This window comes from Grampus griseus (genome assembly GCF_964374135.1).
Source record: "Grampus griseus genome assembly, chromosome: 5".
In the NCBI taxonomy this organism is placed as follows: Eukaryota; Metazoa; Chordata; class Mammalia; order Artiodactyla; family Delphinidae; genus Grampus; species Grampus griseus.
The window spans coordinates 17,008,438-17,035,313 of record NC_138998.1 but is presented as its reverse complement, the minus strand read 5'-3'; the positions used below and the strand labels follow the sequence as shown (position 1 = coordinate 17,035,313).

Below are 26,876 nucleotides of genomic sequence, written 5' to 3'. Positions count from 1 at the left end.
CCACCCTGCGCTCAGCTGGGGTGGGTTTAGGTCCATTGGTGAAAAAAGTCACACGTTCCCATCAGCTGCTCCTCCCCCTGGGGACAGGGTGGTGGGGAACAGGAGGCAGGCGCCTCGGAGGATCCAGGTGGACCTCCAGCCCCTCCGTTGGCGGTGCGTCCCGGGGCTCCAGCGCAGCAGGGTGCCCGCCGAAGGCTGCCCCCATTAGTGCGTGTCTGCGTGCCGGGCAGCGGCAGCATCCAACCTGCTTTATTCCTGCCTGCAGCGCCACACGAGCGAGGAGGGGGAGAGGGAGTCTGTCTGCAAAGTGCTGCTCCCTGGTGCTCAGAGGCGGCTGCTCCAGCTCCAACTCTCATTCATTTCGCCGGTTAACATGAGAGATCATGGCCGCCTTCGGGCTTCTCAGCTATGAGCAGAGACCGCTGAAACGCCCCCGGCTCGGGCCGCCGGACGTCTACCCGCAGGACCCCAAGCAGAAGGAGGTAAGGGCGCCGGCGGCCTCCCCGGCAACCGGGGCCGCGCTCCGCAGCGCTGACCCGGGGCCAAGTTGGCCCAGCGGGCATCGCCGGCGCTGCGGGGGAAGGGTGGGCAGGGGGACTGGCGGCGGGGGCCGGGCTGGGGGGCTGGGGGACCCCCGGCGGTGGAGACCGAGCGGCTGTCAGTCCCCGCGCGCCACGGGGGCGCTCGCTCTCCGGGTGCCGGGTCGCTTCCCCGTTACCGGGCCTTGCACGGCGCAGCCGGGCGCTTCACCCGGTTCTTCCCTACGGAAACCCTCCAGCTCCCTCTCCCTGGCTTTTGCCTGCTTTATTTTTCTCCCCGCCGCTTCGGTAAAGCCTCGTAAACTTTTTGAAAAATGTTGGAATGCAGTGCATCCGACACAGGTCTTGGGTTTTGCGCCAGCCGAGCAGGGGCGGCTGTGGGTGGGGTGGCGGAAGACCTTTTCTGTTCAAATTTTCCAGTTTGGAGTGGAAGTCGTTTTTGTCGAGGTGATGAATATTTAGCTCTTGTAACGTACTTCTGTCTCCCCTCTCCCCTTTAAAAATCAATATGAAAGGGAAACACTGATTTTCATCCCTAGAGGCGATTGGTTTAATTGCTGGAGGCTGTTTTGTATATGTAAAGGCAGTCAGGTTACCTTGGAAGGGAATAGGTCCTGGGATTGCTTGTTTCTTTGAATGAAATTAATTGGAGGAACCTGGACTCTTTCACGAGCTACACTAGCTTCGATGGCTAGAGTAACCATGGCATTCTGAAGCCTTGTATATGTTTGTTAGTAGTTAACAAGTAATTATGTAACAACTCTCCAGTTATAATGATCACCCCTGGCTACGCAATTTGCCCTGGGATTTGCTTTTTTTTTTTTTAAGATCACCTGCTACCCAGCTGTGCTTTCTGAGTTTGCCAGCTGCAGCCCACCCATCCTCTGTTGTCTTCAGCTAAACATGAAGTGAGCACATTTCAAAACTTCTCTTTCTGGGAACCTAAAAACCTTCTATTAAAAGTTTACAGGCCTACTGACGTCGCAGAAGGGGCTTTGTAAAGAAGGCCAGGAGGGTCCTTAAGACTTCCCTTTTGATGAATGTATCTATTTCAATAATAAAGGAAGAATGCTTGTTCTGGTTAAACTGTTTGGTTAATAATGTTTCTGAAAGATAAGGAGTGAGGACTCCTTTTAGAGGTTTAGCATATTAAACGTGTTCGAACATCCGTGGAGTAATTCACATCGAAGCTTGGAAGGTTTTACAGGTGTTTCTCAGCGGAGGCTTAATATGAGGATAGGAGTTTGATGAGATTCTGCAGAGTTCTTCCCTACCCATTTCTCTCCCTGCTACTGCCACCCAGAATAAAGTTAATTGTTACAGACGAAATAACAAACACTAACAACCAAGTATAGAGAAAGTTAATAACTTAAACATTTGTGGCAGAAAATTCTTAAAGTTTTGGTGGGGCCAGGGACATATCATCTTGTAATTAATGTCTTTTGTCACATCTTTCCAGAGGGCAGCATAATTGATAGCATCTCCCCAGTTAAGGGATGGGGGCCTGGGATGCCTTGTGGGGTTATTTAACATTTATACCTCAGGTCGACACTCACTCAGGGTTGGGGCCTCTATGATTCTGGAAAAAAATACTTTTGGATTTTAGGGTATTTATGACATTTTTATGGAACTCTAAAACTGAAAGTGACCTTAGAGCCTGCTTTTTGTAACTTCCTTTGCACAAAGTGAAACTGAGGCCCAGGAAAGCTTACCTGACTTAAGGTGTGTGGTGAATCAGCAGAGAGGAGTTGGATGACCAAAACAGTATCTTATGTCAAGACCAGTACTGTGCTAAGGATGATTTATGCTAAATTGTGGTGTTCTGATATTATTCCCTTTCCCCAGAGGCAACCAACATTTTATCCCTCTGGAGCAGAGTCAGAGTTATGTGTGGCTGTAGCCAGATTTGAATACAACATGGAACAGGTGCTTGGCTGTTCTTGGGCGGTGCTGTGGTGAGCAGTGTTTCACAAGCTTCAGTTATTTATGCGTCACCTCAACATTTCTCTTCTATCCCTCTATCACCTGTACTTTTATTCTAATGTTTAACTTTTAGGAAACCTTTTCTGTTTCTTAGGCAGTAATACACAAGAAGTCATGGATTTGATGTGATATATATATATATATATATATAAATTCATATCAAATCATGTATATATCTCATTTAAAATTTTTATTTATTTCATGTTATATACACACACATATGATTATTCATATTGAAACAAGACCATAAGGATTAAAACTTTAAAAAGTTCATCTAAAACCACTGGTGTATTCCATCAGAGAGACCTGTCCCACGCTGTGGGAAATGCTGATTTAACGGAGGAAGTGTGGGCTTCCAAGTTAGGCAGACCTGGAATTGGATTCTGGTTCAGCCTCTTTGCATTTGTGTGGCCTCGGGCAAGCCGCATCACTTCTCATTTGTAGATTAGCATCATTGTGCTGTTGAGAAAAACTTGAGAACCCTGGTTCCAAACGCATTACATTTTTGTGAGAAAAACCCTCCTCCTGGTAAAGCTATTCTTATTACTGGAGCTGCAGCTTTTACTGCTGTTAACCAGGGCTAATAGTGTTCTGGAAACTAGCTCCCGGGGGACAGGATGGGACCCTTGAATGGAGACCTCCTGTAGAGAGGTGGGGGTGGGGTGGGGGGGGACTGGAAGCTTTAACCTGCTTGGTCGATGGAGTCTGTTCATTTGAGAGCTTGCTGTGCCTCAGCGCTCTGCGGGACTTCAGTATATCTTGTGTTATAATACTTTACCCTCTGTCCTCAAGCCTCGAAAATAGGGCACCAGGAAACTGTGAGTTCTCCTTGTTTCCTCCTTCTTCCTTACACCCCATTATACACCTGTCAGCACGTCTTGTCCCGTCCATTTCCCAAATATATTTCCAGTCCCTCTGCCGCTCCCCAGTTTCACCTCACCACTCACCAGTTTCCACTTCCTTTCTGCTTCAGTCTGACTTTTCTCTGCCCCGGGGCTCTTACACGTGCTACTCTGCCTGCCTGGACCCCTGTCTGCCTTTCCACCCGCACCCGCACCATTCCACCCTGCTCTCATCACCGAATCCTGTGGTTAGGAGGGTAGGTGGGCTCTGGAGCCAGTGTGCTTGGTTTTGAATCCTGGCTCTGCTGTTTACATATACTCCTTATTCTCCCTGTGCCTCAATATCCCCTCTTGTAGAGTCGGGATGAGAATACTACCTGCTCCTTAGGGCTGTTGGAAGACTATATGGATAGTAAACATAAAACACTTAGACCAGAGTATGGCATGGATTCAACACGCAAATATTTGCTGTTTTAAACTACCGTCAGGCCTGCTTCTTCATCATTCAGGTCTCAGCCCAGCGGCCTCCTCAGAGGCCTTTCTAGTATACGTAGACAATTTGTAATTCTGTATTTATTTGCATGTTGCCCCCAGCCCCCCACTAAGGGGTCAGAAACGAGGGCAGGGATGAGAGCTGTTTAGGAATCCCTGAAGTACCTGGCACCTAGTGCGGTTAGTTCCTAGCTGAGGGCACGGACACATGTAGGAATTTATAAATGAGAGTGGGAATGAATGAATCAAGAGAAATCTGGCGACTGAGGGGTGTTAGGGAGAGTCTGGGTTAAGGCAGAAATCATCCTTGCTGTCTACTTCAGAGGCTACAAGGCTGAAAGCAGAATTAAACTCTAGAAGTAGAAAGGAAGAGAAGTTTTACTTCCAGGGTAGAAGAGGCCTAAATAGCTGAACAGTCAATGTTTCTAGGAAATCAAATTAGTTAGAAAAGTAGGTTGGGGCAATGGTGAGATTTCTAGGCATCAGGAGCCATAGAATCCCGCCAGCAGGGTCCAGAGAGGGGGATGGCTTGGTGCGCAGTGCAGAGGCTGCCCGAGGACCAGCAGGGTCCAGAGGGGAGGATGGCTTGGTGTGCAGTGCAGAGGCTGCCCGAGGACCAATAGGGTCCAGAGGGGAGGATGGCTTGGTGTGCAGTGCAGAGACTGCCCGAGGACCAATAGGGTCCAGAGGGGAGGATGGCTTGGTGTGCAGTGCAGAGGCTGCCCGAGGATCAATAGGGTCCAGAGGGGAGGATGGCTTGGTGCGCAGTGCAGAGCCTGCCCGAGGACCAGCAGGGTCCAGAGGGGAGGATGGCTTGGTGTGCAGTGCAGAGGCTGCCCGAGGACCAGCAGGGTCCAGAGGGGAGGATGGCTTGGTGTGCAGTGCAGAGGCTGCCCGAGGACCAATAGGGTCCAGAGGGGAGGATGGCTTGGTGCGCAGTGCAGAGGCTGCCCGAGGACCAGCAGAGCGTGATTTGGGAGGGTATGGGGGTGGGGATGGCTCCAAATGGATAATGTGTCACACTCGACACACCTGTAGGGCTTGTTAAAAACAGATGGCCCGAGTTTTTCAGATTCAGTAGGGCTGAGGTGGGACCCCGTAATTTGCATTTCTAACAAGATCCTGGTGATTTAATGCTGCTGGTCCGGGGCTCCACTCTGAGATACTAACGTAGAGTGAAGGTGGCATCCGATTCTGCAGGGGCTGGAGAGCTCTTCCAACCCAGGCAGGGCAGGGTTAGACATCTCTGTGGCCGAAGTCGCGGTAGTTTGGTCTAGCAGCCAGCTCAGCCAGGGTGCGGTGGGCTTTCCCCAGAAGTTGTTCCCTCTCTAGATCTAAGGGAACGAGTCAGAAAGTCTCAGCCCCCCTCCAATGGCTTTCCATCACACTTGGAATAAAACTCAAATTCCCTACTGAATTAGGCCTTCGAGGCCCCGCCCGTCTGCCCCTTGGTCACTTCCACAACCACTGCCTGTAGCCAGACCACCTGGCTTTGCGGTCTGGCTCCATCACTTACTGCCTGTTTTTTTTTTTTTTTTTTTCGGGGGTATGCGGGCCTCTTACTGCTGTGGCCTCTCCCGTTGCGGAGCACAGGCTCCGGATGTGCAGGCTCAGCGGCCACGGCTCACGGGCCCAGCTGCTCCGCGGCACGTGGGATCCTCGCGGACGGGGCACGAACCCGCGTCCCCTGCATCGGCAGGCGGACTCTCAACCACTGCGCCACCAAGGAAGCCCCCTACTGCCTGTTTTGACTCAGATACGACCTGTGGAACGGCGGTGGGGTGGGGTGTTCCTACTTATTTGTTCCTACTTCACGGGGTTGCTGGGAAGATAAAATGAGATTTGAATGGTGCCTGGCACACAAACGGTGCTTAGTACAGGTCAGCTACTCTTAGTATAACCCCTCCCTTGTTAAATGATCCCGGGGCTTCATTATACCTGTCACATCCCCAAGACCCTGCCCCTTGGAGATCTGGCCCTTCCTGATTTGCTTAGCCGCCTCCTGGCTGTGTGGTGGGACCACTGGCCACCTGTCTCCTAGCAGGCCCCGCTCCTTAGTGTTTAGGTTCTTGTCCCTTGCTGCCCCTGCGGTCATGTCTCCTGTCATTTACTTATAGAGCCTAGCTGGCAAGGAGACCTTCTTTGTAACCCATTTTCTCTTATCCTTGTTAGTTCATTATTTTGTGTTCATATGTTTTGTGGTGCTTGTCACTGTCAGAAATTCCCTTATTAGAATCCTTATCCTCTCCCTGGTCTTCCTTCCACACTAGGATGTAAGCTGCAGGACAGCAGGGGCTTGTCTGTGGCGTCCACACTTGTGAACTGCCTAGTGCCTGGGATGAGACTGGGTGCTCAGTAAATAGTTCTCGAAGAAATGAATAAAATGCAGACAGAGCTCTTAACGAGCAGTTATGAGTATTTATAACTCTTAACTGTCCCAGTGCTTGTTTTATTTTGGTAACGCCTGTTTTCTTGTTAGCATCTAAAACCCTTAAAACATTAAATGCTTGTTTTAGTGACAGCTGGGGAGGTTGGGGGGAGGGGCGGTGAAAATTTGTTTCTTAATAACCTCTGAGAGGGAGGATGTTGATGAAGTTGCCCGGATGAGAGGACAGGTTGACCAGTTGCCTGGGGCACCAAAAGGCGGAGATGTCGAGGGAGAAAGCTTCCCCCTGAGATGAACTGGCTGGCCCCAGGGCCCCATCACAGACCTCCCTGAATAGCAGTGTTTGGGAGGGGCCTCTGTGTATTTAACTTATTCCTCCTGAGACTCTTAGGCCAGAAGCAGTGTAAAAAGCACTGGGTGAGAGGCCCTGTTTCTTCCACTGCTCACAGGAGTGTTGCCACAAAAACTTCGTGGCGGAGGAACACAAGTGGCTGTCATTTCTCAGGGACTGCCAACACCTGCAGCAGCGTTGTCAAAGATGCTCCTTAAAAATGCCGCCATAATGCGCCCGCCTCCACCCCAGACCTGCTGACTCAGAATTTCTGGGAAGGAGGTTGAGGAATTTGCATTTTAAACGCTGTTTTCTAGGTGATTCCCAAACACACGAAGTTTTGAAAGCCACTGCTTTAGTTTGTGTCTTTACCTGTAGAGACCGTTGTGAGCCAGACTCCCCCCTTATTCCTGCCTGCTCCCCACTATTTGATGTGTTGGAGTCTTCAGACAAATACGCTGTTCAGAGTGTTAGTATAGTGCAAATGCATTTAGCTACTGTCCCCCCTGAAGTTCTGTTCTGATACCCATGATTCCCAGCGTAGGCTTGTTTTCTGTCAGCCGTACATGGTTTATGGCAGACTAGAATTCCATGCCTTGGGCTTGAAATAGCCACAGCTCCCTTCTGTGTGCACTGGGCTCAACTTGGGGCTCAGGGGAGCCGTTCTTGCTTTGTCCCATGAGCATGTTCTTTGAACTTATTGGGGGCTACGGAATTTGTATTTGACTTTGGGGCTGGGCTTTCAACTAGGCTCTTTGGGGACTCATGTAAAGCTGTTAATTTGGGGTACAGCCACCATCCTTTAGCCTGTTGGGTATTTCACTTAGTCTGGCACCTGTAGAGGTAAAATGTGATTCCTTAGGAAGAAGGAGGACCAGGAAGTGAGGTCTGGAAGGCAGACTGCCTTGGCTGGGCGCTGAGTGGGAGAAAATGAGGATGAGCAGAGCCCTAGGATTTCAGCTGAACCGGTTAGCAGTGCCTCTCAGGGGTGTGTATCCATCCAGGTGAAAATAAAACAGAGGTGGGAGAACGGAGTAAGTGGAAGTTGGAAATTCCAAAGAATTGTGATGTATTTCTTCTGAAACTCTCCTTTAATGAGGTTCTGAACCCCAGCTGTGAGGCTTCTTGACAGACTAGGCAGGAATTAGAGAAGGTAGAGGGATCCATAAGAAGAGTGAGCATGATTCCAAGTTCCCTTCCCCAGCGTTCTCTGAGCAGCGATGAAAGGAGCTGGTGGCCTAAGCCTGGAGAAGGGCTGACCTCGGAGTCTGAGTGGGGAAGGCCAGGCAGGAGAGAAATCCAAGGGAAGTGTGGAGGGAGGCGCCTACCTCCTACACATTCCACTCTGAGAAGGGAACATGGAAACGCTTGGACTTCTCGTTGTTTTTAGAGGATTTCTGAAGTTGGGTGATGACAACAAGGGAGTTCATGGTACAGTCCTCTCTATTTCTCTGTTTTGGAAAATTTACATTAAAAAGAAGAGTGTCATTATGTTACCCAATAGCATGATTTCTACTTTAAAAATATATGTCTACGTAATCTGGAAGGATTATCACCCACACGTAGACAATTGCTCTCTTTTAAGGATGGGTGTAGGGGTGATTTTTATTTTCTTTTTTGTACTAATCTGTATTCTCCACTGTTAACAATAAATGTGCACTACTGGTGTCACTGGAGGAAGTGACTTAATAATTATTAGGTAACTTTGATTGGGTTACTGGAGTGCATCTTTGTTGTTGGTTCCAAACCAAGTTAGAGCCCCTTTAGCTGAGGTTTAGGCAGAGGGATCTTGAGGGTGTAGGTATAGGCACTTGTGACGTGTCAAAGCTGTGATGAGGCTGGGTTAGGGCTGTTAGGTCAACATTCCAACCCTGCCACTTAAGCTGTGTGATTTGGGGTGCTGTGTCATTTTCCTCACCTATGAGCTGGAGAGAATAATACCTAGTCATCTAGAGTGTTTTGAATGTGGAAAGAGTATTGTAAACTTAATTTTTACCAAATGTTGAGGTATCCATTCAGTGGTACCAGCTGATTATTAAAATTTCAGGAATTTTGTGAGCTGGTTAATATCATGCTGGTGACTTGAAATTTGGCATCAAGGGAGTATTTACACCAAGGAAATTGGCAAATGCTACGCATTAGGGGTTTTTGTTTTAGTTCTTTTGAAAGCTGGTTGTTAAGCGTTTCCCCACACAGTGCTGGGTATGGTTGTATGTGCCAGATGTCTTGTTGGCTACTTTACCATCATTCTTATCCCTGTTTCCCCTACTTGCTTCCCACAAAAAAAAAAAAAAAAAAAAAAAAAATTTAAAGCCAGATCCCCACTTTCTTAGCCTCTCTTGCAGCTTGGGGTGAGCATATAACTGAATTCTGGCTAAAGAGATTTAATAGAAATCTGCTTTGTGACTTTTTGGAGAAGAATATTTTTCCTTGCTGAAAAAAGTACAGGCAAGGGAGAGAGTGCCTTCTCTTAATGCCCTGATAGCTCCTTAGCTTCCTATCTTTGGAAAATTAATAAGAGGATATGATGGTTGGAGCTAGGGCACCTGTCTTGTTACCATGAGGCAGTGAGCCTATGGATGAAGAGTGGAGGTGGTTCAGTGGCTTTATGAAATTGTTAAGCTACTGAACTGACCTTGACCACCTCTCCCTGGACTCCTTGTTAAGTAAACAAGAGGTGTCCACATGGTTTAAACCATTGGTGGGCCAGTTGTCAATTTCTTGTGTCTGAAAGCATTCGAAGGTTGTCATGGTACTTCCCATTTCTATTTTGTCCCCCTCAAACCGTCACAGCATGAGCCTCTTCTCCCAGAGAATATACATTCCCAGAACTCTCCTACTGTCCGGCTTCCTAAGTACAGCAAGAGACAAAGATCACCTGCACCTTGTCTGTTCGGTGCTTAATTCTGCAGAGTGCCTCTCAGAAGCTGAGGGGATGTGGAAACGGCTCCTTCATTTGTTTCCATTTCTGGCAGAAAGAGTTTTGGTGGGAAGGGAGGGAGATCCCTATTGGGTTTTGTTTGGAGAGGGAGATTCTGTGGGTCTGTATCATTCTGGGGGGGAACCAGATGTGTTTAGAGCTAGAAGGGAGCTTAGAGATAGGTCGCTCTCACTTTCCTCATTCAGTACAAGTGGAAGTTGAGTCCCAGAGAGGTTAAGGTGACTCGTGAAGGCAGATCTTGGCCAGGCACTCGTGTGCCCTGATTTGTCCTTGCGGCTTTACTTGGCCTCCCCTCTGTACACGGCCTCCGCTTCTGGTAAACACCCTTGTGTTGCCCTGGCAATGAGAACTACTCTGCATTTCAGGGTACCCAGTGCCTCTTTGAGAGCTGGGGACTGTTCAGCTAGCCATTTACTTGATCTTCTCGGAGCCTGCCAGAACCTTGGGTGGTGTCTCCTCAGCTCAGGCGCTCTTGTCGTCCCGTTTTTTGGTGGGAGGTTCTCAGCCCCGTCCATGGCCTCTGGTGCAGATGGCTCTGGCACTGGCCTTTGTGGGCTGTGTTGGGGATTGAGCCTGTCTAGTTTTCATTTTCTTGGTTGAGATTCTCCTTTATTTATGGGTAGCTCTCTTGGAGATACAAACACACAAGCTGCACCAGTTGCCCACTTCCAGGGAGTGACACTTATACATGGCATTATGTGTACAAAGGGATCCCCCTTAGTTATGAAATGCTCGGGCATGAGAAGAGGAGAAAAATTTTAGCCCCTGGGTTTTATTTGCCATGTTCTGAAGGAAGCATGACTATATGTGTGCATGCCAAACGGATTCTGTCATCCAGTCACTATTATTGAGCACCTTGTAGGCATTTTGCCAGCCGTGGCTTCATGAGGACAGGGCCTAAGACTTGTATTTCCTCCTCTGTCTCTGGCTTTGAGCACAGTGCCTGGACCAAACCTCGGACTCAAAATGTCTTTTACGAATGAAAGTGTAAATAAATGCTGAGAGCATTGGGTATGGTCCTGGGCCCCCAAAGGTTTCAATACAGAGCAGCGGTTTTCATCTGGGGTGGCCCCCTATGGACACTGGCAGTGTTTGAAGACATTTTGGGTTGTTCCAGTTATGGGTGCCTGTGTGCGTGCATGTGTGTGCGTGCATGCACACGTGTGTTAACTGCTACTGGCATCTGGTAGGCAGAAGTCAGGGGATGTCGCTAACATTCTCCAGTACTTCAGACAGTCCTCACAACAAAGGCTTATCTGGACTCAAACGTCAGTAGTTCCCAGGTTGAGAAACCCTGGTCTGGAGGGAGTGACAGACCTGTAAATATGGGATACAGTGTTTCACATGTTATTCGAGGGGAATGTACGAAGTGCTGTGGAGACAAGCGGCAGTGACCTGCTTTTTTTGTTTGTTTTTTTTTGTTTTTTGCGGTACGCGGGCCTCTCACTGTTGTGGCCTCTCCCGTTGTGGAGCACAGGCTCCGGACGCGCAGGCTCAGCGGCCATGGCTCACGGGCTCAGCTGCTCCGCGGCATGTGGGATCTTCCCAGACCGGGGCACGAACCCGTGTCCCCTGCATCGGCAGGTGGACTCTCAACCACTGCGCCACCAGGGAAGCCCAGTGACCCGCTTTTTGACAGGACCTGGTAGAGGAGGAGATTTTGAGCCTTGGACTTGGAGGGTGCGTAGCAGTGGCAGGGGCTGAGGGTGTGGTGTGAAGGGTCACGGGCCAGGAGGAACGTGGGCTGTGCTGTGAGCCTGAGGTGTGGTATGGGGCGTGCAAGGGGCACCCGGGTCAGAGTGGGAAGGAAAGGTCAAGTTATGGGGTCCTTTGTGTGCTGTGTGGAGGCCACGAGGTGGCCGTTCAAGGGTGTTAGGGGAGTGAGATTTCAGATGACTGAGGGTCTCAGTTTGAAGGGATGGTGCTTCTGAGGGTCACACTGAGGCAGAAAGACTGACGAGTTAGGTGGTCACTGACGTTCCAGGCCTCGGGGGTGGGGGTGGTGGATTAGGTTTTCGTGGCTGCCATAACAAGGTACCACAAATCAGGTGCCCCGAAACGATGGAAATTTATTCTCTCGCAGCTCTGGAGGCCGGCTGTCTGAAGGGGGCGTTGATGGGCTTATACTCCTCTGGAGCTCTAGGGGAGAGCGTTTCCTTTCTGCACCCAGCCTCTGGTGGCTCCAGGCATCCCTTGGCCTCTTTGTGACCACATCTGTCTCACTTCCACTTCCGTCTTCACGTGGCCTTCTCTGTGTGTCTGTTCTCTGGGTGTGCCTGATAAGGACACTTGTTATTGGATTTAGGGCCCACTTGGATAACACAGGATGATCTCATCTCAAGATCTTTAACTTAATTACATCTGCAAAGACACTTTTTCCTTTTTCTTTTTTGCAATTTTTTTTTGGAGTATATTTGCTTTAAAGTGTTGTGTTAGTTTCTGCTGTACAGCAAAGTGAATCAGCTATACGTATACACATATCCCCTCTTTTGGATTTCCTTCCCATTTAGGTCACCACAGAGCATTGAGTAGAGTTCCCTGTGCTATACAGTAGGTTCTCATTAGTTATTTACTTTATATTAATACATAGTAGTGTATATATAAAGACCCTTTTTCCGAATAAGTAACACTCTCACAGGTTCCAGGATTTGATTGGGATGTCTCTTGTGGGTCCTTTTGGCCTCCTGGGCTTGGGAAGAAAGAGTAGGAGAGAATTTAGGAGAAAGGTTATTGGGGCGGCAGAACTGGCAAAATGGATGTGTTTGGTGAGAGGGATGAACGAGTACAAGGCTATACCAACATTTTTAGCTTAGGCCAGTGGTTCCCAAACTCTCTGATCTTAGGACCCCTTTATAATAAACCTTATTTAGGATGCCATAGAGCTTTCATGTAAGTTATATCTCAGTATTTACCATATTAGAAATTAGACCTGAGAAATTTTAGAAATATGTATTAATTCATTTAAAAAAATAATAAACCAATTTCATGTTTCACATGTATTTTACGAACAAGAACTATTTTTTCAAATCAAAAAAAAATTGTGGAAAGAGTGGCATTGTTTTACATTTCTGCAAATCTAATCTCTTTAGTGTCTGGATTCTCATATCTAGTTCTCCATTTAGTCTATTAGAGTATGTTGTTTCGATTGAAGGATATGAAGAAAATTTGGTCTCACGGATATGTAGCTGGAAAGTTCTTGGGAACCTCAGAGGTCTTTGAAATGGAGAGCACTGGCTTACACAGCTGGGTAGGTAGATGATTGATAGTACCCCTCAACTAACATGCCATAGGGAACGAAAGAACTTGTTAACTTTTTTTTTTTTTCCAAGGGTGGGAAGGTAGGGGAGGAGAGTGGAGAGAATGAGTTCATTTTTAAAAAAAATATTTCCAATTTGAGATGCCTCTGGGGAATCCAGGTTGAACTGTAGAGCAGTAGAACAGACCTGGATTTGGGTGTCATTTGTGCATGGCTAGTTGAAGTCATGGCTGCGATTACCTGTTGAGCATGTGCAGAGGGAGGGAGGAGGAGGCAGACTCTAGACACTTGGCAGCAGGACCTCCGAGGAGGGGAGTTGTTAGGGAGACGGGTGTGGGGGTGAGCACTGGTCCAAGGGGAGAGCTAGCGTCTCCTTGGCCTCCTCTTAGTTTGGCAGTTCCCCCTTCAGGGCCTTTGCACGTGTGCTTCCTGCTGCCTGGTTGCCTTCTCTTTGTCACTGCAGTGTGATGATTTGCTCCTCAGCACCGTTTGTGCTTTTCTTCTGTGCTCTGTCCTCCAACCAGTGTAGGTTTCATGAAGCAAGGGCGATGTCCTCCCCCCCCCCTCCACTGATGACCAGCGGCATGGAGGGGGTCTGGGGTACCGTAGGGGTTAAAGAAATATTTGTTGACTGGACCTGGTAACGGGGCAGTCATTATTAGCAAATGGTTCTCAGAAGCCGTGTACAGGGCACCGTGATGCCAGGAAATGTAAGACATGGTTTCTACTGTTGAGGAGCTTTGCGTGGAGAGATGACAGTCCTGTGTGCAGAGCCCTGAGGTCATTCAGTGCGGTGGCAGAAACCAATGAGGGAGGGGTCATCTCTCTTGAGGATGAGAAAAGTCTTCAGAAATGTGGGTGTTTTTCAGATGACAAGGTCTTCTGGGCAGAGGGTATGAGCAAAGGCACCGAGATGGGAAACGGGACACAGTCTTTGGAGGAATTGCAAGTAGTTCAGTAAAGCAAGAGCGTATTGCATCCTCAACTTGAACATATCTATAGATTTTGGGGACAGTTAGAGAGAGGAAGAGATTAAATCTGCTGGAGAGAGAGGGCTGTCCGCTGGAGCAAGGCTGACCTGGTCCAGGGACCAGGGGACTGAGGTCCTACTGGGAGCGGCACCTTATATGTAGTGTTACGCATTGCTGCCTCTGAGAAAGGACGGGATGCAGGACGTATACAGGACTCCCTGTTTACCTTTCATTTTCTGCAAGCGTTTCCAGAGTTAGTTTGAATGTGCAAAGATTTTCCTCGGCAAGAATTAACTCAGCCTTCAACCCACATCCAATGTGCCACAGCTCAGCTACGCAAATGCCGCCTTGTTGTCAACTCAAATTTGGTGGAATTTGCTGCTTTCCTTTTCCAGCCATTTCATTCATGGATTAATCTAATGAGGTTGTTGAGATTAGGACCATTTTAAGGCATTGGCAGCAGGGAAGAACTAAGGAAAATGTATTTGGTCTGAAGCGTCATTGGAATTTTTTGCTAAGATGCCGGTTTACGTAAAGGTATAGAGAGAGGCTCTATCAAAGGTATGTCCAAGACAGTGCGAAATAATTTATATTTCTCCTGAGTTCTGTGAGGAAGGTTAATATTGACATTGCTTAGCGTTTTTTCTTTCTTTCTTTCTTTTTTTCTTTCTTTTTTTAAAGCTCTACACAGTGCTGCTAGTAGACAGTATGGAAAGTATTTTTGGGGTCAGAGCTGTTTTCACTCTTTGGTCAATTTTAGACTAAATGTCAACTCCTTGGGAAAAAAAAATGATCGTGAACTGGAGACACTATTTACATTTCGACTACTCACATGAGATCTGCTTTTAAGTCATTATTAAGTAATCGAAAATGTTTGTGAAGTTATACTTCCATTTACTTAGTACTTGATATGTGCCTCCTACAGCACTCAGCGATGTGGGTGTGTAGGAAAGAAATAGAAGTCTGCTTCTGTCCCCTCTAGAACAGCGCTTCTCAAAATATCTATGGTGAAGGACAAGTTTCTTTAAAATTAATTTTCAATCTGTTGCAGACTGATATAAATGTATGATAAAAATGAATTACTAGAAAAATGAAATGCTGCTTGAATATAGTGGCAATGTCAAGTTGCTATGAAAGTTTCCAAGCCCTGACTCTCAATGTTTGCATATTATTCTTGAGGGCCGGTAGCAGTTTCAGACCACACTCTGAGTAGCACAGCTCTAGAAATTAACATCTGGCTCACTGACGCACATAAAACGGTTTTAAAAATGACTAATGCATTGGTTTTTGTTTATTTTAAAATTGAGGAATAGCGTATACATTCAGTATGGGGTATAAAGTGCTGCGTTCCATCACGATAGACAGCGTTGATTGTGTTGGTTATTCTGAGTGCTTTACATGTTTGGTTTTATGTCAGCCTCACAAACACCTCTCAGGTGGGTACTCTTACCTCCTTTTTACAGACGAAGAAACAGGCACAGGAGAGCGGTCACAGGGGTCACTTCACTTGCCCAAGGTCCTTTAGCTGCATAGTGATGGAGTTGGAATTGGACTCCTGAGCCCGTGCTGTAACCATTCTGCCCTCTGTATAGTGCGGCTAAAAATGCTGCGTGAGTTCAGGAAAGAGAGGGTTGGAATACGTGGAGGTCTCCCTGGAGGATGTAGGTGTGAGGGGCAGGACCCGCGTGAGCCGGGGCAGGTTGTACCCTTTCTTTCCTAAGAAAGAGCTGAAGGTAGGATGAGCGAGGCATGGAGGGGAAAAGGCAGTGTCTCTGCAGATGGGGCTTGGAGTCCTGGAGTCCTGGCGGGTTGCGGTTGCGGGGTGGTGCTGACGAGTTCACGAGGTCCCGCTGTCAGATTTATCTCACTAGCTCATGCCTAATAAATCCGGATGGGGAGAGAGTGGAGTCGGGGAGGCTGCGAGGGAGGCAGCTGTAGTAACCAAAGCATGAAGTAAAAAGAGCCCGACAGATCTGGGCTTTAAATAGGACTGGAGAAGAGGAACTGGCGGTCGGTGACGAATTGGTCAAAGGAAATGAAGGCGAGGGGAGTGCGGAAAATGCTTCGAGTTCTTGGACACCGTTCACCTGGGGTGGTAGTAGGTCCTGTTGCTTGAGCATCTCAGAATGACACCTTTTTGTGCTCAGTCTTTAGAGATATGGCAGGTATCTAGAATTACCTGATGGCTAGATTGGAATGAATATTCGGACTCCCCTCCCCTCCCACCCCTCCCCACTCACTCACCCTGCGGCACGAAACGTTTAGTTGAAGGTCTGATGACTCAAAGGGCTTTTGGTTTATTGTCCCATGCTTTAAACCTCGCCTTCAATACCTGTTATTCAGCCCTCCACGGGCGGCTTTGGTGGCGGTGAACCGCCAGACTGCTTGGAAGGTTGGCTAAGCTCCACGGAAGAGGTGGGAATGAGCAAGCCTCCCGAAAATAAAAAGGGTGGAGGCTGAGAGGTGTTAACAGAGGTTGACTTTAGGACTACATTTTCGGAGGTGGACTCACGGACATTTGCTTTCTTGGTTCAAAACTGTAGGTTTAGCCTCTCTGTTTCCGGGTAAACAAATGAACAACGTCACCACCACCACCAGCAAAAAAAAGACATTCCCAATCTCTGTTCTCCCTCCCAGGCAGGAAGAAGGGTGTTCTGCAGTTTTACTAGATTTTTCCGGCGCCCGTTCCATCCCTATCACCCAAGAAGTTTTCCTCTTTGTGAATTTGCAGTTCATTTGGTGGAAATCGCACAACACGCCTTCCTACAGGCACGTGGCATGAGGGATGCAGTTAGGCGTAGGGTAGAAGTGAACAGGAGGACCCAGGTAAGGGGCACCGTGAGTCAGTCCACCGGACAGTTAACTTCAGAGGACAGAAACCATGGCTTGAGTTTGTTTTTTCTGCCCTCAGATCACCTAGCCCAGTGGGAGGCAGATTCAGCACTAAGTGAAAAATATGATTTACAGGAAGAGCTTACATTAAGATGTGACTGCAATGCATGAGTTGTGTGGGACGGTGACTTACCTGAGCAATGGGGGATCCAAAGAGAAAATTGTCTCCTGAGGCTGCCTTAAATACAGTTCTGGGCAGAATCAACTCTGGACACCTCAAGTCCCCTTTCCTGCTTTATGCGTCTGCAAATCTAAAAGTTCAAGTAGTTTTCTCTGGCAGTTTTCCTACAATTTTCCTGAGAGCCACATCCAGGTGTTTGATATCAGAGGGTGACATGCATTTGAAGGTGATTTGAATATGAATTAATTGGCTACAATTATTTAGATACGAGTGGAATAAATGCTAAGTGTATTTGGAGGTAATTTGAATCAAAGTCTCTCCCACTTTCAGTGGAGGGGGAGGGCCTGCCTGTCTCATGGTTAAGGATGAGGGAGGTTCTCCTGGGGAGTCGGGCCCCAGAGTCTCGTGTGTCCAGCACATCCTACTCGGTGGACATTCCCGTTCGCTTTTTGGAGAGTGGCTGAATCCCCGGACGTGTGGTGCGTGGTGTGGGCCTGGATGTGCTGCCTGGTGAAAAATCACAGTTATAATGACCGTGATGAGCATTTTTTTTTTTTTTTGGCCGCGGCGGGTGGCTTGTGGGATCTCAGTGCCCCAACCAGGGATTGAACACGGGCCCTTGGCAGTGAAAGTGCAGAGTCCTGACCACTGGACCACAAGGGAACTCCCATGAGCCCATTTTTAAAGCGCTGAGTGCCTCACATACGATTTCCTCTTATCCTTTACAACGGAAGGTAGGTGGATCTCCATTTCACAGGAAAGGAGGGAGCCAGGATTCTAGTTGAGGTTGATTGGAATCCTACTGATCTCCTCCAAGATCTCAACTTCTTGGAGAGCACATTGGGCCTCCTGGAGGCTTGATTCTCACGTGGCCGTTTAACCATTTCACTGCCCCGCCCCCCCACCTTCAGCCTCAGTTTCTCAGCCTGTAAACGGGCGCCCATCCTGCCAGAGCCATTTGGCTTTTAGGAAGACGGGCGTGAGTATGCTGCGTAAAGGCCAGAGAGTCGAGTAGTATTACTATAACCATGGTTTTCTTTTCTTCTCTTTTGCCTGCTGCTCGGTACAGGTGTGCAAGATAGGACTTGCTGTTTTGTGTTGAGCTCATATCCTTTGGGGTTCGTCTGAGTCCCCACCGTTAGTGATTGATGGCCTGCAGGTGTGGTTTGGATGGGGGTGAATATTAATAGCCGTGTAGACAAGGGTGGATGTGTAAAGAACTGAGTTTCAGATGTGACCTCGATGCAAATGTGGCCCTGATATTAGAGATGTTGGTGGGGGTAGGGGAAATGCTAGGTGGCCTTTTAGGGGAGTCCTGCCTCCCCAGAGTCAGTCTGGCCCCTTCCCTTGGCTCTCTCTTCAGGAGGCTGGTGGCAGTGCCTTTTCTTACAAGCATTTTGGCTGTGTTGGGGAAACAGCCCACTACCCCGCCTTTTTTTTTCCTAAAGTTCTCAAACAGCTGTTAAGTGACCTGTCAATTAGAAGAGATCCAAGCAGAAATCAGTGCCTGTTGTTGTGATGCAGGGCGCCGGGGTGTCCCCTTCTACAGAGCCAAGCGCTGCTGCTTTTCTCAGCCGTAGACTCTGCGTTGTAGACCCTTGCTGCTGCCACATGGCCTGGATCCTGGTTTTAGAGGGTAGTCTTGCTTTGAGGGATAGGGCAGAGCTTCCCCTCTTCCTCTCCTGCATGGATTTTTTTTACTTTCCTAGGGCTGCCTAAACAAAATACCATAAATTGGGTGGCTTAAAACAATGGAAATTCTCCCATAGCTCCGGAGGCAGGGCCACACCTCTAGAGGAGGATCCTTCCTTTCCTTGTCCAGCTTCTGGGAGCCCCAGGCTTTCCTTCGTTTGTGGCAGCATAATTCCAGCCTCTGCCTCCGTCTTCCTTCTGTGTCTTCTTTGATAAGGACACCAGCCATGTGCTGTTGGATTAGGACCCACCCGATTTCAGCATGATCTTAACTTGATGATTGCTGTACAGACCCTATTTCCAAATAAGGTCACAGGTATAGGGGTTGGGACTTTGACCCATGTTTTCGGGGTACACAATTCAGTGCCTGCAGGGCTTGTCTCTAGACCCTCCTCCGCATGTCCCTGGTTGGTCTGGTACTGGACCTTACCTTCTGGGCACTCTAGACTTCTAAATGTCTGTAAGAAACATCTTGTTTTGCCAGCTACCTCAAAGTTAACATTTATTTATTTATTTATTATTTTTGCGGTACGCGGGCCTCTCACCGTTGTGGCCTCTCCCGTTGCGGAGCACAGGCTCTGGACGCGCAGGCTCAGCGGCCATGGCTCACGGGTGCAGCCGCTCCGCGGCATGTGGGATCTTCCCGGACCGGGGCATGAACCCATGTCCCCTGCATCGACAGGCGGACTCTAAACCACTGCGCCACCAGGGAAGCCCTCAAAGTTAACATTTAAAACTGAACTTGTGATCTGTTCCTCTTCCCTCCAAAAATTCCCCTAACACTGCTATACGCTGTTTTAAGAGCTCTTGCCATCCCAGAAATCCGGGGACATCCTTGATAACCTCACTCTTTGTCATTCCATCCAACATGTTACCAAAAGCCCTGTTGAGTAGCCCCGTAAATATCCCTCCATGCTTCCCCTTCTTTCTGCCTCTGTCTTGGTCCTAGCTACCGTCTTCTCACGTCTCGGCTCTTAAGAGAGCCTCTAACCCGTCCCAATCCCCTTGCCCCCAGGCCTCCTGTTTGGTCTGACCGGCTCCAATCAGTTGTCTCCACTGTGGACCTATTCAGTTTGGATGATGTCACCCCACTGCATAAAACCTTTTACTCTTTTCTTTAAAAAATTTAATTATAGTTGATTTACAATGTTGTGTTAATTTCTGCTGTACGGCAAAGTGATTCAATTATACATATCTATCTATACATTCTTTTTCATATTCCTTTCCATTATGGTTTATCAAAGGATATTCAACACAGTTCTCTGTGCTAGACAGTAGCACCTTGTTTTTTATCCAATCTACATATAATAATTTGCATCTGCTAATCCTAACCTCCCAATCCATCCCTTCCCCGGCCTTCCTCCCGCTTAGCAACTGTTCTCTGTGTCTGTGGGTCTGTTTTGTAGATAAGTGCATTTGTGTCATATTTTAGATTCCACATATAAGTGATGTCCTATGGTATTTGTCTTTCTCTTTCTGACTTACTTCACTTAGTATGATAATCTCTAGGTTCATCCATGTTGCTGCAAATGGCATTATTTCATTCTTTTGTATGGCTGAGTAATATTCCGTTGTATATATGTACAACATCTTTATTCATCTGTCATTGGACATTTAAGTTGCTTCTGTCTTGGCTATTGTGAATAGTGGTGCTATGAACGTAGGGGTGCATGTATCTTTTTTAAAAATTAATTTATCTTTTAGTTTTTATTTTATATTGGAGCATAGTTGATTAACAATGTTGTGTTAGTTGCATGTATCTTTTTGAATTATAGTTTTGTCTGTGTATATGCCCAGGAGTGGGATTGCTGGATCATACGGCAACTCCATTTTTAGTTTTTTAAGGAACCTCCATAGTGTTCTCCATAGTGGCTGCACCAATTTACATTCCCACCAACAGTGTAGGAGGGTTCCCTTTTCTCCATACCCTCCACACCCTACATTTGTCATTTGTAGACATTTTAATGATGGCCATTCTGCCTGGTGTGAGGTGGTACCTCATTGTAGTTTTGATTTGCATTTCTCTAGTAATTAGTGATGACGAGCATCTTTTCATGTGCCTATTGTCCATCTGTATGTCTTCTTTGGAGAAATGTCTATTTAGGTCTTCTGCCCATTTTTTGATTGGGTTGTTTATTTTTTTGTTATTGAGTTGTATGAGCTGTTTGTATATTTTGGAAATGAAGCCCTTGTCTGTCTCATGGTTTGCAAATATTTTCTTCCATTCTATAGGCTCTCTTTTTGTTTTATTTATGGTTTCCTTTGCTGTGCAAAAGCTTGTAAGTTTGATTAGGTCCCATTTGTTTATTTTTGTTCTTATTTCTATTGTCTTGGGAGACTGACCTAAGAAAACATTGGTACGATTTATGTTGGTGAATGTTTTGCCTATGCTCTCTTCTAGGAGTTTTGTGGTGTCATGTCTTATGTTTAAGCATTTAAGCCATTTTGAGTTTATTTTTGTGTATGGTGTGAGGGTGTGTTCTTACTTCATTGATTTTTACATGTGACTGTTAAACTTTCCCAGCACCACTTGCTGAAGAGACTGTCTTTTCCCCATTGTATATTCTTGCCTCCTTTGTCGAAGATTAACTGACCATAGGTGTGTGGGTAAAACCCTTTACTCTTGTAAAGATAGAAGTCCTTTACTTGGTCCACAAGACCCTGTGTATTCTATCCCCACCCACTGCCCAGTCTCACCTCACACCTGCGTCCCTTTGCTCCTGCCATGACAGCATTCTTTCTTTCATTTTCCCAGACCTACAGACCTTACACACGCTCTTCCTGTCTCTTGTTGGGCACACAGTGCCCGTGATTGTTACGTCTTCCCGACGAGTTGACCCTTTCATCATTATGGTGTGCCCCTCTTTATCTTTGATAATGCTCTTTCTTTTGAAGTTGACTTTGTCCAGTATTAATATAGCCACTCCAGCCCTCTTAAGTTCATCATTTGTATGGTATATATCTCTTTCCATCAGTTTTCTGTCACCTTATCTGTCTTAATGTATTTAAAGTACAGCATGTAGCTGGGTTTTGCTTCCTTATCCATTCTAGCAATCCCTGTCTTTTAGTTGGAATCTTAACCCAATTACTGATGTGGTTCGATTTATTTACCATTTTACTTCTGGATTATTAAACTATGTTAAAAATAATTGAAACTTACCTATTGACATTTTAGTTTACCTCTTTACATTTTATTTTTATTAGCGATTGCGTAAGCAGTTACAGTATACACCTCTAACTTTTCGTGGCCTTCGTAGAGTTAGTATTATATCACTTCACGCAAAATGTTGTCAACCTTGCTATTGTAAGGGTCCTCCTCTTAACTTAGTTTACTCCTATTTCAGACTCAGAGTTTGGCTCAAAGACCACTTCTTCAGGGAGTTTTTTCTGAGTTCTCAGATTAGGTTAAGCCTCTATCATGTGTGCTCTGAGCAGGTAGTACTTCTCCTTGGGGCATTTATCACACTTGCAGTTTGCTCACTATGGAATCCCCAGTACTTAGCACACGTGATGTATACTTCGTTATTTGTTGATCAAATGAGGGGAAGCCCTGAGCTGGGGTTTGAAGAAGGCAAGAGATTTCATGCTGTACTCCAGGGGATGGGAGTGGCATCAGGCAAGGCTTAGAGGTTGAAAACACAGTGTATGTGGCAAGGAATATAATAGTCAAGTAGATTAAATGTAAGTTAAAAAAAAAAAAAGCTCTAATTTTTTTATACCAGTAGCCACCATTTATGGAGCACTTAATATGGGGCCAGGCACTGTGCTAAACTTTGTACATTTTATCTTATGTAACCTCAGCCCTGTGAGTTATTCTTGTCTTACTTCAGTTGAAGGAGCTGAGGTACAGAGAGGTCACTTACGTTGTTCCCTGTGATAGGTAAGGCTCTATATTCAAACTCAGATCTCTGTGATTCTGACACTCAGAATGGAAGTGAGACTGGGAAGTGGAGATTGGTTGTTCGAGGGGTTTAATGCCCATCCTAGGTGATTGTGGTTTTTTTAAAAAAATTAATTAATTAATTAATTTTTATTTTTGGCTGCGTTGGGTCTTCGTTGCTGCACATGGGCTTTCTCTAGTTGCGTCGAGCGGGGGGCTATTCTAAATTGCAGTGCGCGGGCTTTTCATTGCAGTGGCGGAGCACGGACTCTAGGCGCATCGGCTCAGTAGTTGTGGCTCGCGGGCTCTAGAGCGCAGGCTCGGTAGTTGTGGCTCACGGGCTTAGTTGCTCTGCGGCATGTGGGATCGAACCCGTGTCCCCTGCATTGGCGGGCGGATTCTCAACCACTGTGCCACCAGGGAAGCCCGGTGATCGTGTTTTGAGTCAAGGCTGGAGTTAGGTGCAGCGAAGGCCCACAGATGTTATTGAGGATCTGTAGAGTGTCGTGCTAGATGCTTCTGTTCTCTTTCGGTCCTGCGGGGTGGGGGTGGGGTGGGGTGGGTGGAACGCCTCTGAGGCTTTCGAATAGGGTAGAGCAGAAAAGAAAACCTGTTTCAGGAAGGTTCATCAGGGGCCAGTGGGCAGGCTAGGTTGAGGAAAGGTCAGGACGGAGGAGGGGAGGTGTGTGAAGAGCAGCAACGTGGGCCTGCTGTGACAGTGGCCGCAGGGTAGAGAGATGGCTGTACGTATTATTTTAGAGGAAGGACTAGATGTGAGACATGTTTTGAGAGAAGTATGGATAGAACTGGTTAATGATGAGGTCTGAGGCGAGAAAGATTTTTCCCTTATCTCTTGGGTCATTTGTATCTGCTAACCCTAAGTGTTGCCTGAAGACTATTGATTCTGGGAGTTCCCTGGCAGTCCAGTGGTTAGGACTCTGAGCTTCCACTGCAGGGGCGCAGTTTCGATCCCTGGTCAGGGAACTAAGATCCCGCATGCTGCATGGCAAGGCCCAAAAAACAAAAAAAACCACTATTGAATCTATCCATGATGGGTGTTATCATAGCCTCACTTCTCAGATGGGATCTGCAGACATCCTCAGGGGTCTCAGAGAACACTCTTCTGGGAGAGAGGTGGACAAGCTAGGGAAAACAGTTATAAAGCTGTTTTTAAAAATTTTGTTTGGGGTAAGACCTTAGCTAACACAGCCTAACTGGTGCATAGAGAGACAACTACTGCTGTGACATTGTCATGCCTGGTGGGCATTTCTGTCCAGTCTGTTGACAGTCATTGAGTTAGTGTGTTAGATGCAAGTAGGTGACCGAGGAAATCGGGCATCTCTGCGTGTGTTCTTTGCGGTAGATGAGAAGTCTGGAGGAGGTTAAGTGTGTGTGCACCTTGTGTGTGTGTATTTATTATCTGCTTTTGAGATGGTCATTGAAAATTGTGCTAAACTGACTTTTTTCCCCTTTTGAGTGAGAAAGAGCTTAAGCAATTTCCAAACTGGCATCAAAATGGTTTCACTTTCCTGATGAAACATTTATTGCAATTAAAAGATTGCTTTGAAAGCGATCCAAAAAATAACATCATTCTCTGAAGTTCAAGGTAAATGCGCGAGATTTATGGATGCATTTGGAGTTCACCCAGAATATCGAAGGTCTGACTTTTGTATCGGTACAAAATACAAAAATGCAGAGTGAATGCTGGCCTTCCATATGAACATGGGCCAGTTTCTAGGCTTTTCTTTCTGTTTGTCTCTGGGTACCTGTCTCCCTAAAATTGCTTTAAGGCTTATCATTTTAGTTGAAGCCAACGACCAAGTGGCCGAGATTGCTTTTCTCTGTGTTGAGGTTACTTTTGGACCAATTCCGTTTTAAACCTGTTGAAATCATATGCTGCCTGGCCTGGTGCACCGCTGCCCCAGGCCACCAGGCAGAATGCGTGTTCTCAGCTAGCGTCGTCTCTTGTCTGAGTAGGTATTAGGGCTCACACATGTGTGTACAGTGTTTTGTCCCCACTGCTGTTAATGATAAACAAAAACATTTAAAACTCTCTGAGTTCGTGGTTGGCACTTTAGTTTTCTTTATTCCCCACATTGTACAATGGGAAAATTTTCAACCTCCAACAAAGGAGTTCTTCCACTGGAAAGGATTTGGTGCTAAGATCGTGATTCGTGGTTGGTTGTGTCCCCAAGTTTTGAGGGGTTTAGCTGTCTCAGCTTTGCAAATAGGCAAAGTAGCAGCTGACGGTTCTAGTTTTTATGAGAATTGTTGACTAGGTGTAGCAAAACAAGTTTCAGTTTCTGTAAGGACCATGGTAAGGACTTTGGCGGTTATCCTCTCTTATTTAGAAAAATCTTTGAAGAGGTTCAAGGTTAGTGCAAGAGGAAGCTATTTGTGTCCCCTGGCTTGGGGATTTGAGAGGCATGCTGTTTTAAAATCTGGACTCTCTCCCTTACATATTTGCTTGATTAGATTTGGCAAAGGCCTTCAGAGCAAAGTGTCATAAAAGTTTGTAGTTGAGTTCGTATAACACGTTACATCTTGTTCTGAATCTCTTAGCGCTGCCTAATGCCGTTAAGTATCCATGTCCTATCTCATTTTCCCAAATTGGGTTCATCACGCATCCTGGGGTCAGAGAGGATGTTTTTCCTTTCAAAGGGGTCTGTTTGTGCCTTACCGGAGTTTGAGAAACACTGTGTCTAAACAACAATAGTAAACACTCTGGAATCTGAATCTTACTCTTAACTCAGTGTTTGGATTCTTGCTGTGGACTTTCACTCTTTAAAGAAACTTGAGGAGAAAAACCGTCAGGGTGCATGTTTTGGTTGTGACGCTTTGGTTTTTACCTCCGTTTCACTTGGTTTCTCTAGGAAGCTGACCTAAAGTTCTGCGTGAGTAAACGTCAACAGACGCGCCTTCCAGCCTTCCGTTTCAGCTCTGTGAGCTTCCTGATTTAATTGCGCGCTCTGCAGCCCCGGTGCGTTTATTCGTGGGTCTATGAGAAGTTAAAGGAGTGAAAGAGAAACTTTCTAACTTGTTTTCTTCCTTGATCGTTGTGTGTGTGTTGTGTGTGTGTGTTGTGTGTGTGTGTGTGTAGCTTTGTGTGTGCGCCTTTGGAGTGGAGACAGGGGTGTGGCAGAGAATTCTGACCAGGCTTTTCTTCTTGGGACTTCCTGCTCCTGAGCTAAGGTGGAGCATCGAGTTTCTCCCTGGTGGTGAGTGCAGCCCTGATGCTGGGCATGAGAATGCCCTGGTTTTCTAGAAAGCCACCAACTCCAAATCTTTATGTCAGGGGCTCTCAAAGTGTGGTCCCTGGATGCATCACTCATCTGGGAAGTTGTTAGAAATTCAGATTCTTGGGTACCACCCCACCTATCGAATTGGAAGCTCTGGGGGAGGGGCCCCAGTGGCAGCTGTGCTTTAACAAACCCATCAGGGGATTCTGATGCATGCAAAAGTTTGAGAACCACTACTGAAGGCCAAGGTCTTTCTAATTTCTGAAGCAGATCTTTTGTGTTTCTGAGTGCTTACTGAAGCTTCAGGTTATCACTTTCCTGAACCAGAAATACAACACAGACAGCAGCAGTAGTAATTATTGCTGGCCATGTTCATAGAGCGTGGTGGCTAGGAACGTGGATTCTTTGGAGTTCCTTACCACTATGTGACCTTGGGTAAGTTAATTAACCTCTCTGCTTTTTATTTCCTCAACCGGGCTATGGAGATAATAGTAGTAGAAACTCTTACTATCCCTGTTTCACAGTTGAGGAAACTGAGGCCTGGGAACCGTTCCAGAGCTTGCTTTGAGTCACTCTTCAGTGGAGTTGGAGGTTCAAATTCAGACAGTCTGATTGCAGAGCCTGGGCTCTTGTCCCCCTTGTGTGCATTTCCACTTAGTCATCCTTACCCTGGGGTCAGCAAGGCCTCCACCTGTAGCCACAGCTGCGAGCTGTAGGGGCCTGTCGTGGCTGGAGCTGGACGTCCCATCGTCATGGTGTTGCAGCAGGAGCAGAGCCTGTGTGACACTCCCTGTTTCTGAAACCTGGATTCCCCTTTTCAGAGGCAGTCCTCTCAGTGAACTTTGGTTTTCTACGGGAGTGTGGTGACACTCTGGGAGCAGGTGTCGGCTGTCCCTACAGTTGAGGTGCTACTGCCCTTTAGTGGGCGGGGCCGGGGTGCTAGATGTCCTCAATGGCGAATTGTCCTGTGTCCCACTGGATTGTCATATGTGCCACCAAACTTTCAAAGCTGTTTTCTCTCTGTTCCAGGTGGGAATCTATTTACATGTGATCTCAAAGTATTTTTTTGGCATGATTTTAATACACAGTCAGTATACACTGAGTCTCTGAGGAATATAACGATTGCGTTTTAATATATTGGGAGAAGATTTTATTTTGTCGGTTTGAAAATTTTACTAAGAGTTTTCACCGTTACAGAAGATTCACATCATGCTGTTCTGATCATTTGAAATAGCAATACAGCACACCTGTATCAGTCTGCATTTATGGTGATTCTAGGTATAGGAACAAACATTTACTAATTCTTGATGT

At 46.9% G+C, this 26,876-nt stretch overlaps 1 protein-coding gene across 2 annotated transcripts in view; it reads left to right on the top strand.

The window, feature by feature from the left end:
• Positions 1-383: 383 nt before the first annotated feature.
• The window catches only part of MED12L (mediator complex subunit 12L), a gene marked incomplete at its 5' end in the record, with an annotated part of 324,843 nt that continues 298,350 nt past the window's right edge, over positions 384-26,876 (top strand). For both annotated transcript variants that reach the window (XM_082655449.1, XM_082655448.1), the window contains one exon: positions 384-482. In XM_082655449.1, the coding sequence (XP_082511575.1) occupies positions 384-482 (99 nt within the window). The remainder of the gene's footprint in view (positions 483-26,876) is intronic.